At 56.6% G+C, this 12,256-nt stretch overlaps 1 protein-coding gene across 30 annotated transcripts in view; it reads right to left on the reverse strand.

Moving 5' to 3' along the window:
• The window catches only part of NCOR2 (nuclear receptor corepressor 2), a 226,907-nt gene that overhangs the window by 143,329 nt on the left and 71,322 nt on the right, over positions 1 to 12,256 (reverse strand). For all 30 annotated transcript variants that reach the window (XM_067701126.1, XM_067701137.1, XM_067701121.1 and 27 more), the window contains 2 exons: positions 7,272 to 7,399; positions 3,616 to 3,793 (listed from right to left, as the gene is read on the reverse strand). In XM_067701126.1, coding sequence (XP_067557227.1) covers positions 3,616 to 3,793; positions 7,272 to 7,399 — 306 coding nt within the window. The remainder of the gene's footprint in view (positions 1 to 3,615; positions 3,794 to 7,271; positions 7,400 to 12,256) is intronic.

The following is a 12,256-nucleotide window of genomic DNA, read 5'->3' on the forward strand; positions in this document are numbered from 1 at the left end:
AACAAGGGCTGTGGACAGAAGGCTTTCGGGGCCAGGGCACCCTGAAACAGTTCATCCAACCCAGGGATAATTCTCAAAATGACATGAGCAAAAAGAAGGTTTCCATCCCCAAACCTGACAGGAGCAGCGCAGGGGTGAGACGAAGCAGTTGGCAACCGCTAGCAACTGTTGGAAAAGTTGCTGGAAACTTTTTCTTAAATTCTTGATGGGGAAAGTCCGTCTTCTTCAATGACTTCTTCCTTAAGGTTCAGGCTTAGCTTTTATTCTAAGCAAAACCACACAGGCAGATCCGTCAACTGACAGATAAAGTGCGATCTCTCCATACAATGGAATATGATTCAGAGTGACATACAGACACATGGTAAAGCACAGATGAACCTTAAGAACATGATGCTGAGTGAGAGAAGCCAGACATAAAAAGCCACACATCGCATGATCCCATCGATACGAAGTGTCCAGAACAGGCAAGTCCATAGAGACAGAAAACAGATCGGTGGTTGCCAGGGGCTGCGAGGAGGAAGGGACTGTTTGATGGGTACCAGGTTTACTTCTGGGGTGATGAAAGTGCTCTGGAACTAGAAGAGGTGGTGCCCCACACCGTGACTATACTAAATGCCACTGAATTGTTCACTTCAACGTGGTTAATTTCATGTTCTGTGAATTTCACCTCAATCTGAATCGAAGATGATGCAAGCCCGAAGGGCGAAGGGTGCTTTCTGCAGTGCTGAGTTTTCCAGGAATGGGACCAAGGGAGCCTGGCTAGCGGGCCTCCAGATGGTTCTCCAGCCAGATGGTTCTCCAGCCAGATGGCTGCTGGCCTTCGTTTAGGCCCAAAGCCATAGGAGGAAAACAACAATCCCATACCCTCACCAGTCACCGCTAGGTAGCAGTCGGCACCATTTTCCCCATCAGACGCCCTTGGTGTAAAAATTCAGGCCAATGTGGAACAGAAAAACTCATGTAAAATTACAGACACAGAGGCAGCAAAAGCCTTAGGGGCTGGAGAGGACCCACTGGGGCTCCCCCTGTCTCAGACCCAGGAAAGGGCAGGGCCAGCCTCAGGCACCCACAGTCCTCTCCCCCAGTCACAATGATGGGTTCCAGGACAGGCCTGGGCCTCAGTCAAAGGCAGGGAGATAAACAGCTTTGTCCTGGAAATGTGGAGACAGAGGGAAAGTTCTTTTTTTTGGCCTTGAATGTGGGAAGAAGAAGGCCTGGAAACGCAAACTTTCTCCTTGTTAATACACCAAGACCACGTGCAAGATGGCAGGGCCAAGAAATGGACAGAGATAGAGACCTGGTAACGTGTCACCTGGATCAAGCTGTGCCTGAAGCCAACGACCCCTCGATTTCAGTTATATGAGCAGGACTCCTGCCTAAACCTGCTTGACATGGGTTTTCTGTCCCTTTCAGCCAACGGGGCCCCAAAAGACAAAGAGATTTTCAGAAATGGTGCTGTTTGTGACGATTCTAAAGTCCCAGAACAAAGTCTGGTGAATTCCGAAGGAAGCCTCTGATGCCACAGGACTCCAGAGGCTGAAGGCCATGGAAGCATTATAAAACAGGACATTTTTATATTGCATATTTTTATATGAAAAAGGAACACAGCCGGGGCCGGTGGGGAGGGAGGTGCTGTTTAAAAAAAAAAAAAATCCCATCAAATTCCCATCTCACGTACCCAGCTGAATTCTACACAGCAGATGCAAAAAACATCTGAACTCCCTCAGAGTTGTGTTTCTCCCCTGGCTTCTTCCCTTGCCCAAAATTTGCTCATACTTTCCAAATGTTCTTAACAGCCTGGAGCAATTACTGTAGTTGGTCCAGCCAGGCCCCTACACTGGGCCCATCACTCCCCCACACCCATGGGGTCCAGGAAGAGAAGAGAGAGAAAGACAGACAGACAGACACAGAGACAGAGATAGAGAGAAACAGAAATACAGAGACAGACGGACACAGACACACACACACACCCCAGGCAGAAAAAGACAGAGACACAGGGACAGAGAGACAGACATACAGAGACAGAAGCGAAGACTGAGAAGGACCCACAGAGGGAGAGGAAGCAACCCCAGGGAGCCCTAAGAAGGAGGACAAGCACAGAGCCACTGTCAGGCCTGGAGACCCTCAGATGGACCCACAGGTCTGAGGACTCAGAGCACAGTTCTGGAGAGATGCGCGGCAGGCAGCAGAGGCCCAACAGGGCTGTCCAGAGACACCCGTCAGCCTGTTCTCTGGGCAGAACCAGACATGAGCACAGGGATATGGCCCACTCGGGGCTCTGGTCCCTCGTGGGGGGTGGACATCAAGCATCCCTGGTGTGGCCCTGTGCCCCCCTTCACATGCACCCCACTCCCCTACTGCCCAAGACCCACTTCAGGGAATAGCTTTTCCGGTGGCAACAGCCCCCCCAGGAGGCTGAGCAGTGATGGAATCTGAGGAGTAGGCTAACACAGGGATGGCAGAATGGCAGGCACGGGGAACCAGAGGGGAAGCCCGAGGCGGGACAGCCCAGTGGTCAGGTCTGGGCTACAGACCCGGGCTGCCTGGGCTTCAGGGCCTGCTCCCCACTTCCCAGTGACCGTGGGTGAGTGGCTCTCTTAGCCTGGGGCCCCGTCTATAAAAGGTGATCGCAGACCAGGCTTCATCAGGCTGGAAAGGCACAATGGAAGGACACTCACGCTCAGCACAGTAGCCGGCACACAGTCAGGGCCTCCATGTTAGCTTGTCATCATCATCGTGACCACCCCGGGAAACCCCTTTCCTGTCAGCCCCCCGATAAAGAACTGGCCTCAGCCTGAAACCCCACCGATCCAGTGTCGGGCAAAGAAGAGGATCCAGCAGGTCCGAGTGGGCCACTTCCCTCCCCTGTCCTGGCTCCCAGGCCCCACCCACCCTCACTGGTACTGCAGTGAGATGAGCACTGACCTCACCCAGCAGCTGGGCGGCCGTTAATGAGCTAATGTGCGTCCTCATGGTCATGAAGGAGCATAAACGCACTGCTCAGCACGTGCGGAAAGGACATCCATCACGCAGCCGGCCAAGGATGAGCGTACCATCCGGCCACAGTCCCTGCCCCACCCTAGGCAGTGACAGTGAAATGACAGCCTCTGAGGCAGCTGGGGGACCCCAGGGGACAGAAGCATCTGGGCCACTGGCTGTGATTCCTCCGTTTAGATAGAGAGCAAATGAGCTTCTGGCGTGGACGGTCCTGGGGCTCACTGAAATAGCAGGAAAACCTCTCTCAGCAGCAAACCATGAGTGCTTAATCTGTGCACATTCTCCCGCTCCATCTCAGCTCAACTTTCTGCTTAAAGAAGAGTAAAATGCAGGTGCCTCCAGGGCACAGTGATCCCCACGGGCTGGACACACTCCGGCAGCTGGAGCGGGCAGTGGGGGAAGCGGTCCCTCTCCAGCCAAGGAACGGCCCACGGAGCCAAGCTCGTCCCTGGACCCTCCTCTGGCTGCCCAGCCTCTGCACGCCCCGGGCTCAGCCCTTCTCCCAGCCTTCGCCCAAGCCATCCCCCCAGCCCAGCACGCCTACCCCCTCCCTTGCTCCCCGCCCAATCGCAGCAGCACCCAAACCCTCAGAGGAGCTCCCGGCTGAGCAGGCCTTACCTTGGACAGGTCCTCGGAGCCCCCGGGCTGGCCAGCGGCCAACAGGGGCGAGGGCCGCAGCAGGGGGTCAGGCAGCAGCTCCAGGCGAGGGCGCTTGCTCTCCAGGAATTCCATTTCCGACTTGCCCAGCTCAGGCAGGTATGAGTGCGACTCGGGTCGCAGGTGAAGCTCCTGGGACCTGTGGGGGGCAAGGGCACATGGCATCACGTCTGCTGCCCGTCCTGCGGGAGGAGTGCCCATCTGCTCAAGGGCACACAGAGAGGCAGGACTCAAATACAGCTCTGTCTTCCTCCGAGTCAGCATTCACTAACTACGTTTACAGCAAGAGAACGTACTGGTGATGGGTTCCCTGCTCCCTCACTGAGTGTGGCCCCCAGACCAGCCCCTCCTGACGCTGCTTACAAATGCAGAATCTTGAACACCACCCCAGACCTACTGAATCTGACTCTGCATTGAAACAAGATCCCTGGTGATTCACGGGGAAAGTCTGAAAAACGCTGTGGGTCTAACACAGACAATAACACACATGACGCTGTTTGCAAATCACTCACCCAAAGCAGACATCACTAGCTGATCACAGCACTCTGGCTGCTCAACCTGGCCTTGCCTCCTTTGCAAGTCAGCCCAGCAGCCTTATGCAGAGATAGGAGCTGTCCAGCCTAATCACTCCCAACTAACTCTCCTTAACCCTCCTCCCCAGTTTGCAGAGGAGGAAACTGGCCCAGAGAGGCCATGGCCTTGCCTGAGCACACACAGCTGAGCCACGACTCCCAGCCTCCACCTCCAGCTCCTGCCCAAATACTGCCCCCGCTGAAATGCTTTTCCAGTTGATGTTTTTTGCCCAATAAACTTAGAATAGAATCCAAACGCATTCCCCCCACACTCAGGCCCTGCCTGGTCTGGCCCTTGTTCACCTTGCCCACTGCATTCCTGCCTCAGGGGCTGTGCGCTGGCTAGGCTGGAACACTTCCACACAAGCTCCTTCCACGCTGCCTCTCCTCCTTCCTGTCCCAGTGCATGGGGCGTCTCCTCCTAACAGCAGTCTCCCTGCCCACCAGATATACCCCGTCTCACCCCATCTCGTTCTCTCTGTCTTTCTTTGCAGCCATCACCATCTGCGTGTTGCTTCATGCATGTTTGGGGGCCGCCTCCCCCGTCCCAGAGTGTCTGCTCCACAAGGGCAGGGACATTCATCTGTCTAGGGCCTGACATACAGCAGGCGTTGTTACTGACTGCAGTGTGGGCTAAGGCTATGCTGCTGTCCTCTCCTCCCTGGGGGGCCCGTCTCTCGCCAAAGCCAGGTCACAAGATGCCCCTCCTGCCCACCTGAGAACCAACGGCTTCACAATTACAAGATGCCCTGCAGGAAGCAGGTGGCATCCACATTGAAACATGAAAAGGGCACCATCATAGGTTAGTGTCCCCCCAGAATTCATGTCATCTCAGAACATCAGAATGTGACCTTCTTTGGAGGTAGGGTCTTTGCAGACGTAATTAACTGAGATGAGGTCATACTGGATTAAGTTGGGACCTAGACTCGATGACAGGTGTCCTCCTAAGAAGGGCCGAGGACACAGACACAGACGGGGGCAGAGACTGGGGTGATGCAGCAGCAGGCCGAGGAACACCTTGGGCCTCCAGCAGCTGGCAGAGGCCGGGAGCAGGTCCTCTCCCAGAGCCTTCGGAGGGAGTGCGGCCCTGCTGGCATCTGGTTTCAGACTTCTGTCCCCCAGGAACTGCCTTCAGAGGGAGTGCGGCCCTGCTGGCATCTGCGTTTCAGACTTCTGTGCCCCAGGAACTGGGAGAGAACACGTTTCTGCTGTTTTAAACCACCCGGTGCAGAGGGACTGAAGCCATGGACCGCGGCAGTGGCCTCCCCGCAGGGCCCTGGATGCCTCCATGCAGCTGCGGCAGCACAGAAGGCCCAGGCCAGCTCTCCGGAACTCTGGTCCCACCTAGGCCACCCCTCAACCTCGCAGCCTCAGCAAGGTGACGAAGGAAGAGACGATGGGACAGGGCCCCTGGGCCAGCCCAGCCTCAGCGGTCCCTGCTTGCCCCTAGAATCGCTGCACATGGCCGGAAGGATCCGAGGGTGGAAGTTATATCCTGGCCCTCCTATGCGTACCTCCCATAGTGCCCTCGAAGTTCACCCTCCCGGCCCCCAGCCACCTGGCTCAGCCCAGCCCCCCGGCCTCCTCGCCTTTCTGGAACACGCCAAGCACATGCCCCCCTCCAGGCCTTTGCACGTGTTCCTCCCTCCACCTGGAAGGTCTTCACCCGGCTCTCTGAGCGGCTGGCTACTTAGTGGCCAAGCATCTCTCCCCTGAGAGGCCTTTCGCGGCCTCTCCAGCCAAAGAGCAGCCCTTCCCTGCCCTGCAGGAAACAGGTCACCTGCCTCGTTCTGGAGGCACCTTGTGTGTTTGTTGCACCTCCCCTGCTAGACTGTGGGCTTCCTGCAGGCAGGGCTGCCTGTCTAAGTGCCCGCTGGCAGCCCACAGCCTACAGTAGGCCATCGCGTGTTAGAAGCTCAGGACTCTCGAGAGTTCCCTGGTGGCCTAGTGGTTAGGATTCCAGGCTTTCAGTGCCGTGGCCTGGGTTCAATCCCTCGTCGGGGAACTGAGATCCCGCAAGCCACTTGGTGTGACAAAAAGAAGCAGCAGACCACCTAGAGGGGTGGGATAGGGAGGGTGGGAGGCAGGGAGACGCAAGAGGGAGGAGATATGGGAACATATGTATATGTATAACTGATTCACTTTGTTATAAAGCAGAAACTAACACAGCATTGTAAAGCAATTATACTCCAATAAAGATGTTAAAAAAAATTTATATACATAATTTTGTCACAAAGAAGTATGACAGTGTGATCAATAAAAGATTTTCAAGCATAAAAAAAAAAAAAGAAGAAGTAGGGGCTTCCCTGGTGGCACAGTGGTTGAGAGTCCGCCTGCCGATTCAGGGGACACGGGTTCGTGCCCCGGTCCGGGAAGTTCCCACATGCCGTGGAGCGGCTGGGCCCGTGAGCCATGGCCGCTGAGCCTGCGCGTCTGGAGCCTGTGCTCCGCAACCGGAGAGGCCACAACAGTGAGAGGCCCGCGTACCGCAAAAAAAAAAAAAAAAAAAGAAGCAGCAGCAGCTCACGACTCTTAGCAATTAGAGCTGTTACTGTCTCAGGCACCTTGGGGCCCTGCTCTGGCCTTGGCCCTCCCCTCACTGGGTCCCCACCCGTATGGCTTGCTCTCTCCCACCTGGATTTAAGGAAGGCAAGGCAGGCCCACAGGCCCAGGCTGCCAGCTGAGGGATGGCAGAGGACTCGGAGAAAAGGGGATGACAAAGGGATGGGAGGAAGGGGGCTCCCCATGTGCACCCAGCTGTGGACAGTCACTCCCAACCAGCAACCCAGCCCCACTCCCCTACTTTTTGGTGGTCACCCCCTCCTGCCTGGGCCACACACCCAGAGGCCACTGCAGGCTCACAGCGGGAAGTCCAAGGGCCACATGGCTCTTCCCTGCCCATCCCCAGCCCTGTCCCAGTCACAGCCGCACCAGGACAAGGGCACAGCCTGACACCCCTTTGTTTAACACCGACCCTGCGAGCTCTTCATGAGCACAGGCCTCCACTTCCCCGTCTGAGCAATGGACGCACAAACCCCTCCTCACCTTTCATTCCCGGGCTGAAATTCGGACAGCAGGGAGGGCCTCCTCCGCTGGGGCTGGATGATGGAGCCAGGCGACAGGTGTGAGGTGTAGTCACGGGGGTGGTGCTGGTACTCAAGCAGCCCGACGTCCTGCAGCAGAGGACACAGACCAGTGAGCACCCATCCCGCCGCAGTGCAGCCCACACGGCGAGGCAGGGCCAGAGCCCCCTGCCCGGTGCTGCTTCTGTACCTGCGGACCCTCTCACGTCCTTTCCCGGCCCTCCGACCCAGTCCAGCCAGAGGACATTCCTGGGGCCAATCGCCAAGGAGAAGTGACACATTCAGCTAAAGGACACCTGGTCCTGCCCTCTTTCCAGATGAGACAACCGAGCCCACGTGTTAGCAGAGACAAATGGAAAACGGCACAACCTGCACGTCTGCCATGGGTGCAAGTGACACAGCAAGACACGGGCATCCACGCCACGGCAAATGCTGACGGTCTGCAAGCCTCAAAGACCAGATTCCAAAACAAAGCCCCGACGTGGGAGTCCCCCGTGTTACAGAGGGAAAACCTACACACGTGTGTCACACAGGCAAGCATAGCTCAAAGTCAGAAGAATAAACTCCAGGCAAAACATGCCTTCTTCAGTAATATGCCATCCATTACCCATTGCCATCTTTGGAAAAACTAAACACTAACAAATTCGATGTACCCCGATTAGCAACTACACCCTGATTTGAGACATGTTAAAATGTTTTTTTAAAAAAAAGAAAGATAGAAAAGAGAAGCCTTTCAAAGGAGAAAACAGGACAGGCTTCCTATGTGTACCAATCCAAATCGATTAGTTGTGCCTGCAGAGAACACCCAGTTATACTGTGGGGTGGCAATCAATTAGTGATGTCTGACACGAGTAAGGCTTGGGAAAGCGTGGGATTGTAGGTGATTTGTTTTCTTCTTGGCACCCTTCTTAATTCTCCCAATTTTCCAAAAAAATCTAGTCATTCTTTTGCTGTCTGGCTTTTTTTTTTAAGCAGTTATTTCTGCAAAGAGAATTAGATGATACCACGTAGGTGTGTTGGAAATGTATGTGTTTCAGACCCTCCAAAACAAACACATGTAAGAGGCTGGGAGGCTGGAGGCGAGAGAGGATGAGTAACTAGAATCAAGAGGGATCCTGTCAACCTCAGAGGCTGGAAATGAGGGAAGGGCCTTCCTGGGCAGCCCGATGTGGAAGCAAGAAGCTGCCCGGCCTCGGGCTAGAGGTATCTGTCCATCCCTTAAACTCTCTGAGCCTCAGTTTCTTCATCAGTGGAATGGATGCCTGAATTCCCTGGTGGTCTAGTGGTTGGGACTCCGCGCTTCCACTGCAGGGGGCACGGGTTCAATCCCTGGTCGGGGAACTAAGATCCCGCATGCCGTGTGGCGTGCCCAAAAAAAAAAGAAAGAAAACTGCAATGGATGCCTGACCCAGATGGAAGGTGGCCTCTGTGTCTCCAACCAAGCATCCCCCTTAACTCTCCAAGGGCTTCCCTGAAGACTGAGGGCAGCTTCCAGAAGACAGAGGACTCAGCCTCCCCCCTCCACCGCACTCCACGATGTCGTGCACAAGGCACCGGGTGCTAATGAAGGAACAAGAAGAAAGGGCTGGAGGGAGGGGGCGGCAGCTTCTGGGATCATGCCGGCACGGCTGCCAGGCACAGATCCGGTATGCACACGCATGCAGAGGTGTGAGAAGAAATCGGCAAGCACTGCAGAATGCTGGGAGGAAAATTCCCTCTCACACAAAAGCAAAATGAACAAAGCAGCAGAGAGGCAGACGGTCCAATCCCTTGGGAGAGGGCCCCGGCAGGACGGCGCCTACCACTGCCGACAGAGGCGGGAAAAGGCGCACGGCCCCTGGGGCTCCCGAGGCAGGGGCGTGGGGCGGCCACTGCATGAACCCTTCTGGCCTCAGTTTCTCAGTCTGGGAAGCAAGCAGGATGACCTCATTAGCACGGTCCCTCCAAGGACCATCTTGGGGGCCATTTCTGTGGTATCCACACTGATCTCCACCCCAGGGCTCTGAGTCCAGGGACCACCAAGCGTGCCTGCATCTCTACAGGAAGGCAAGAACTGGGGAGACCCCAAGAGAGACCGAAGGTGGGGCTCACTGTGCTCACAGGAGCCTGAAGACACCAGGCACTCAGGCTAGAAACCTCCAGCCACGTCTCAGAACACGAGAACCCTCCCCATGTTAACAAGACATTCCAACCCCACCTGCTGCCCTCACACATGTACGTGGCCCAAGCAGGCTCCTGCGTCCGTGACCCTTGGTCTGGGGGGAGCGCCGAAGACGAGAGGATTCAGTTCCTACTTGAGAGCTTGTTGACGGGACCGCGGCATCTGAGCGCACGGCCAACACAGTCCTGCTGGCCTCGGCCTAGACCCATCCCCGTGCCCGCGAACTGCGTTACGTGCGGAAGGACCATGTATCCATTTGTGACAAACTGGAAATGAAACAGACTGGTCCTTCCCACAGAGAGCCTGATAAGCACTGATCTAGGGCAGGAGTCAGCAAACGGGGCCCAAGGCCAAAGCCAGGCTCGGCCTGTTTCGTCAGGTGTCACTGGCACACGGCCACGGCCATTCCTGTACGTGCTGGCTGAGCTGCTTTCACGCTAGGATGGCAGCAGCGCCGGAGTAGCTGTGACCGAGACCGAGTGGCCGGAGAAGCCTGAAATATTTACAGAGAAGGTTTGCCAGTCCCTCCTCCAGAGGAAAAGCCCACAGTGTACCCTGGGGGCCATTCGCAAAAGGATACTAGTGGGCACGTTGTCGTCATGACAGCAGCAGCATCAAAGTCATCAACACTGCACTGTATCAGTCGCGCTTACTCAGCCCGGGCGTTGTGCAGAGGCCTCTGCACGTGTCAACTAACTTGATCCTCAGGGTCTTAGAACTACCCTCGCTCAACTGATGGGGAAACTGAGCCACAGGGCGGTAAGACCACTCATCCAAAGTTTCACAGCTAGGAAGTCACTGAAGCAGGATATGAATGCCAGCGGTCTGGCTCCAGAGTCTGTGCTCTGAAAAGCCCTTCTAACACTAAGGCACAGAGAGGCTAAGTAACTTGCCTAAGGCCACACAGCAGGCAGGAGTGGCGCTGGGATCGGATTCCCGTGTCTTTGGACTTTATTTAACACATTCATTTAGTGCAAAGATTGCAGGAACTCGAGAGAGCTCAGGGGGTCCCGCGGGGCTTGGGAGAGAAGGCAGAATCGAGCTGGGCTCTAGAAAGCTGGAAAGGAGACAAGGAGGCGAGGATGTGTTGCGACCCTCAATCCTGGGAGACCCTCAGTGCCAGGAGCCCGCCAGGACCCTCAGGGAAAGATGTGGGGTCCTGATACTGTGAGCGAGGGAAGCCGAGACCACAGAGAAGGAGAGAACAGGGCTCAGAGAGGCTCCGAGGGTGGAGCAGGTGGGATTGAACGAGCCATGCGTACCGGCACCATGAAGAGAGGCTCGGAGTGTGCCTGAGGCTGGGTCAGGGTAAGCACACCTGGAACTGAGCCCTCCATCTGCGCCGGCGTAACACACCAGGCAGCCTGGACATGACACAGGCTGAGGTACAGGCCAGCAGAGAAGGCGGCTCCCACCGCCCCTCTCAGAGTGCAGAGCCTCCTTGGTCTCCTGCCACCCCGCCAGGAGGACAGAGGCGGCTGCCACGTACAGACACCGCCCCGGGCACCTCGCAAACATCCGCCAGTGATGCTTAGGCCCACAACACCCATACTGCAGCTGGGAAAACTGGGGCTGCCCCCACGGGGTTAAGCGAGCAGCCAGATGTCACAAGGTGAGTTGGAGGAACAGGGATTCAAAGCCACATCTGGAGGTTCTTCTGGGCTCTGGGCGGGGGGGACTCGCCATCAAAGCAGCCCCATGCCCAGACACCCTGGAAGAAGCCTCCAGGGCCAGGAGGTGCCACCCTGGATGGAAGCCTGTTGGGAGCAGGTACGGGAGTGAGCTGAGTCCCAGGAAGGTCACAGGTCACGGGGTCCAGGCCCCGCCCCCTCAGCCCAGCAGACCTGCCTCAACTACTGTACAAGGAGCTGGGTTCCCACCTGGCCCTTGGAGGGGGCATTTGCCTTCCACGCCTTTTTCCCTTTTCCTCTGCCCTCTGTCTTCCAAAAACCCTCTGCCCCCCAAAATGGGGGCATCTCACAAACCCTGCCTGTACAGTGGGCTGGCGGTAAGGGGTTAGGGAGCACAGGGCTGCAGGGGGACCTCCAGATTACAGTCCCAACACTCACCTCTCACCAGTCAAAGAACAGTGGCTCCAGCCCCGGACACATGCCCAGGAGAGCAAGACCCCCCCCAGGACGCCTAGAATTCTTGTTCCTGCCTTTCCAGTAACAAGCAGGGGCCCCCAGCTGGGTCGCCCAAGCACGAGGCAGGGTGATCAGGACGTGGGGCCCCACTGCTGCCACCACACGGGATAAGGATGCCCTGCCTCGTAGCTACCCAGGGCCCCTGCCCACCCCCGGCGTCAGCCCCCTGCCTGGAGGAAGTGACCACTGGGTCCTACCCGGCCCCATCCTGCGTCACTGACGGCCCAGCGGGAAAAGTGCGGGCGGTGTCTGAGATCAGCTGCTGACTCCACGTGACTGTGAGAGGGCCCAGCTGGGGCAAAGGATGGGGGGGTTGCAGGACGGCAGGGGCCATAAGGACTCAAGGACTAACCGAGTCTGGGCCCTTGGGGAGGGAGTGGGAGCGGGGTAGGAACCTGGCAGGAGGGGACGAGAAAGAAGAGAAACCAGAGGCAACCGCCAGGAGCCCCCAGGGGAGGCAGCCCCTCCAAGCAGCTGCAGTGACAGTGACAATATTGCAAGTGGACACAGCTGGCTGAGTGTCTGCCAGGCACTGTCATGAGGACCTTCCGCAGATCATCACGTTTAATCCCCGGGAGAATCTAGGAGACAGATGCTCTCATTACTCCATTCTATGGATGACCAACCGAGGCTCAGAAT

Source organism: Pseudorca crassidens, chromosome 12 (assembly GCF_039906515.1).
Source record: "Pseudorca crassidens isolate mPseCra1 chromosome 12, mPseCra1.hap1, whole genome shotgun sequence".
Classification (NCBI taxonomy): Eukaryota; Metazoa; Chordata; class Mammalia; order Artiodactyla; family Delphinidae; genus Pseudorca; species Pseudorca crassidens.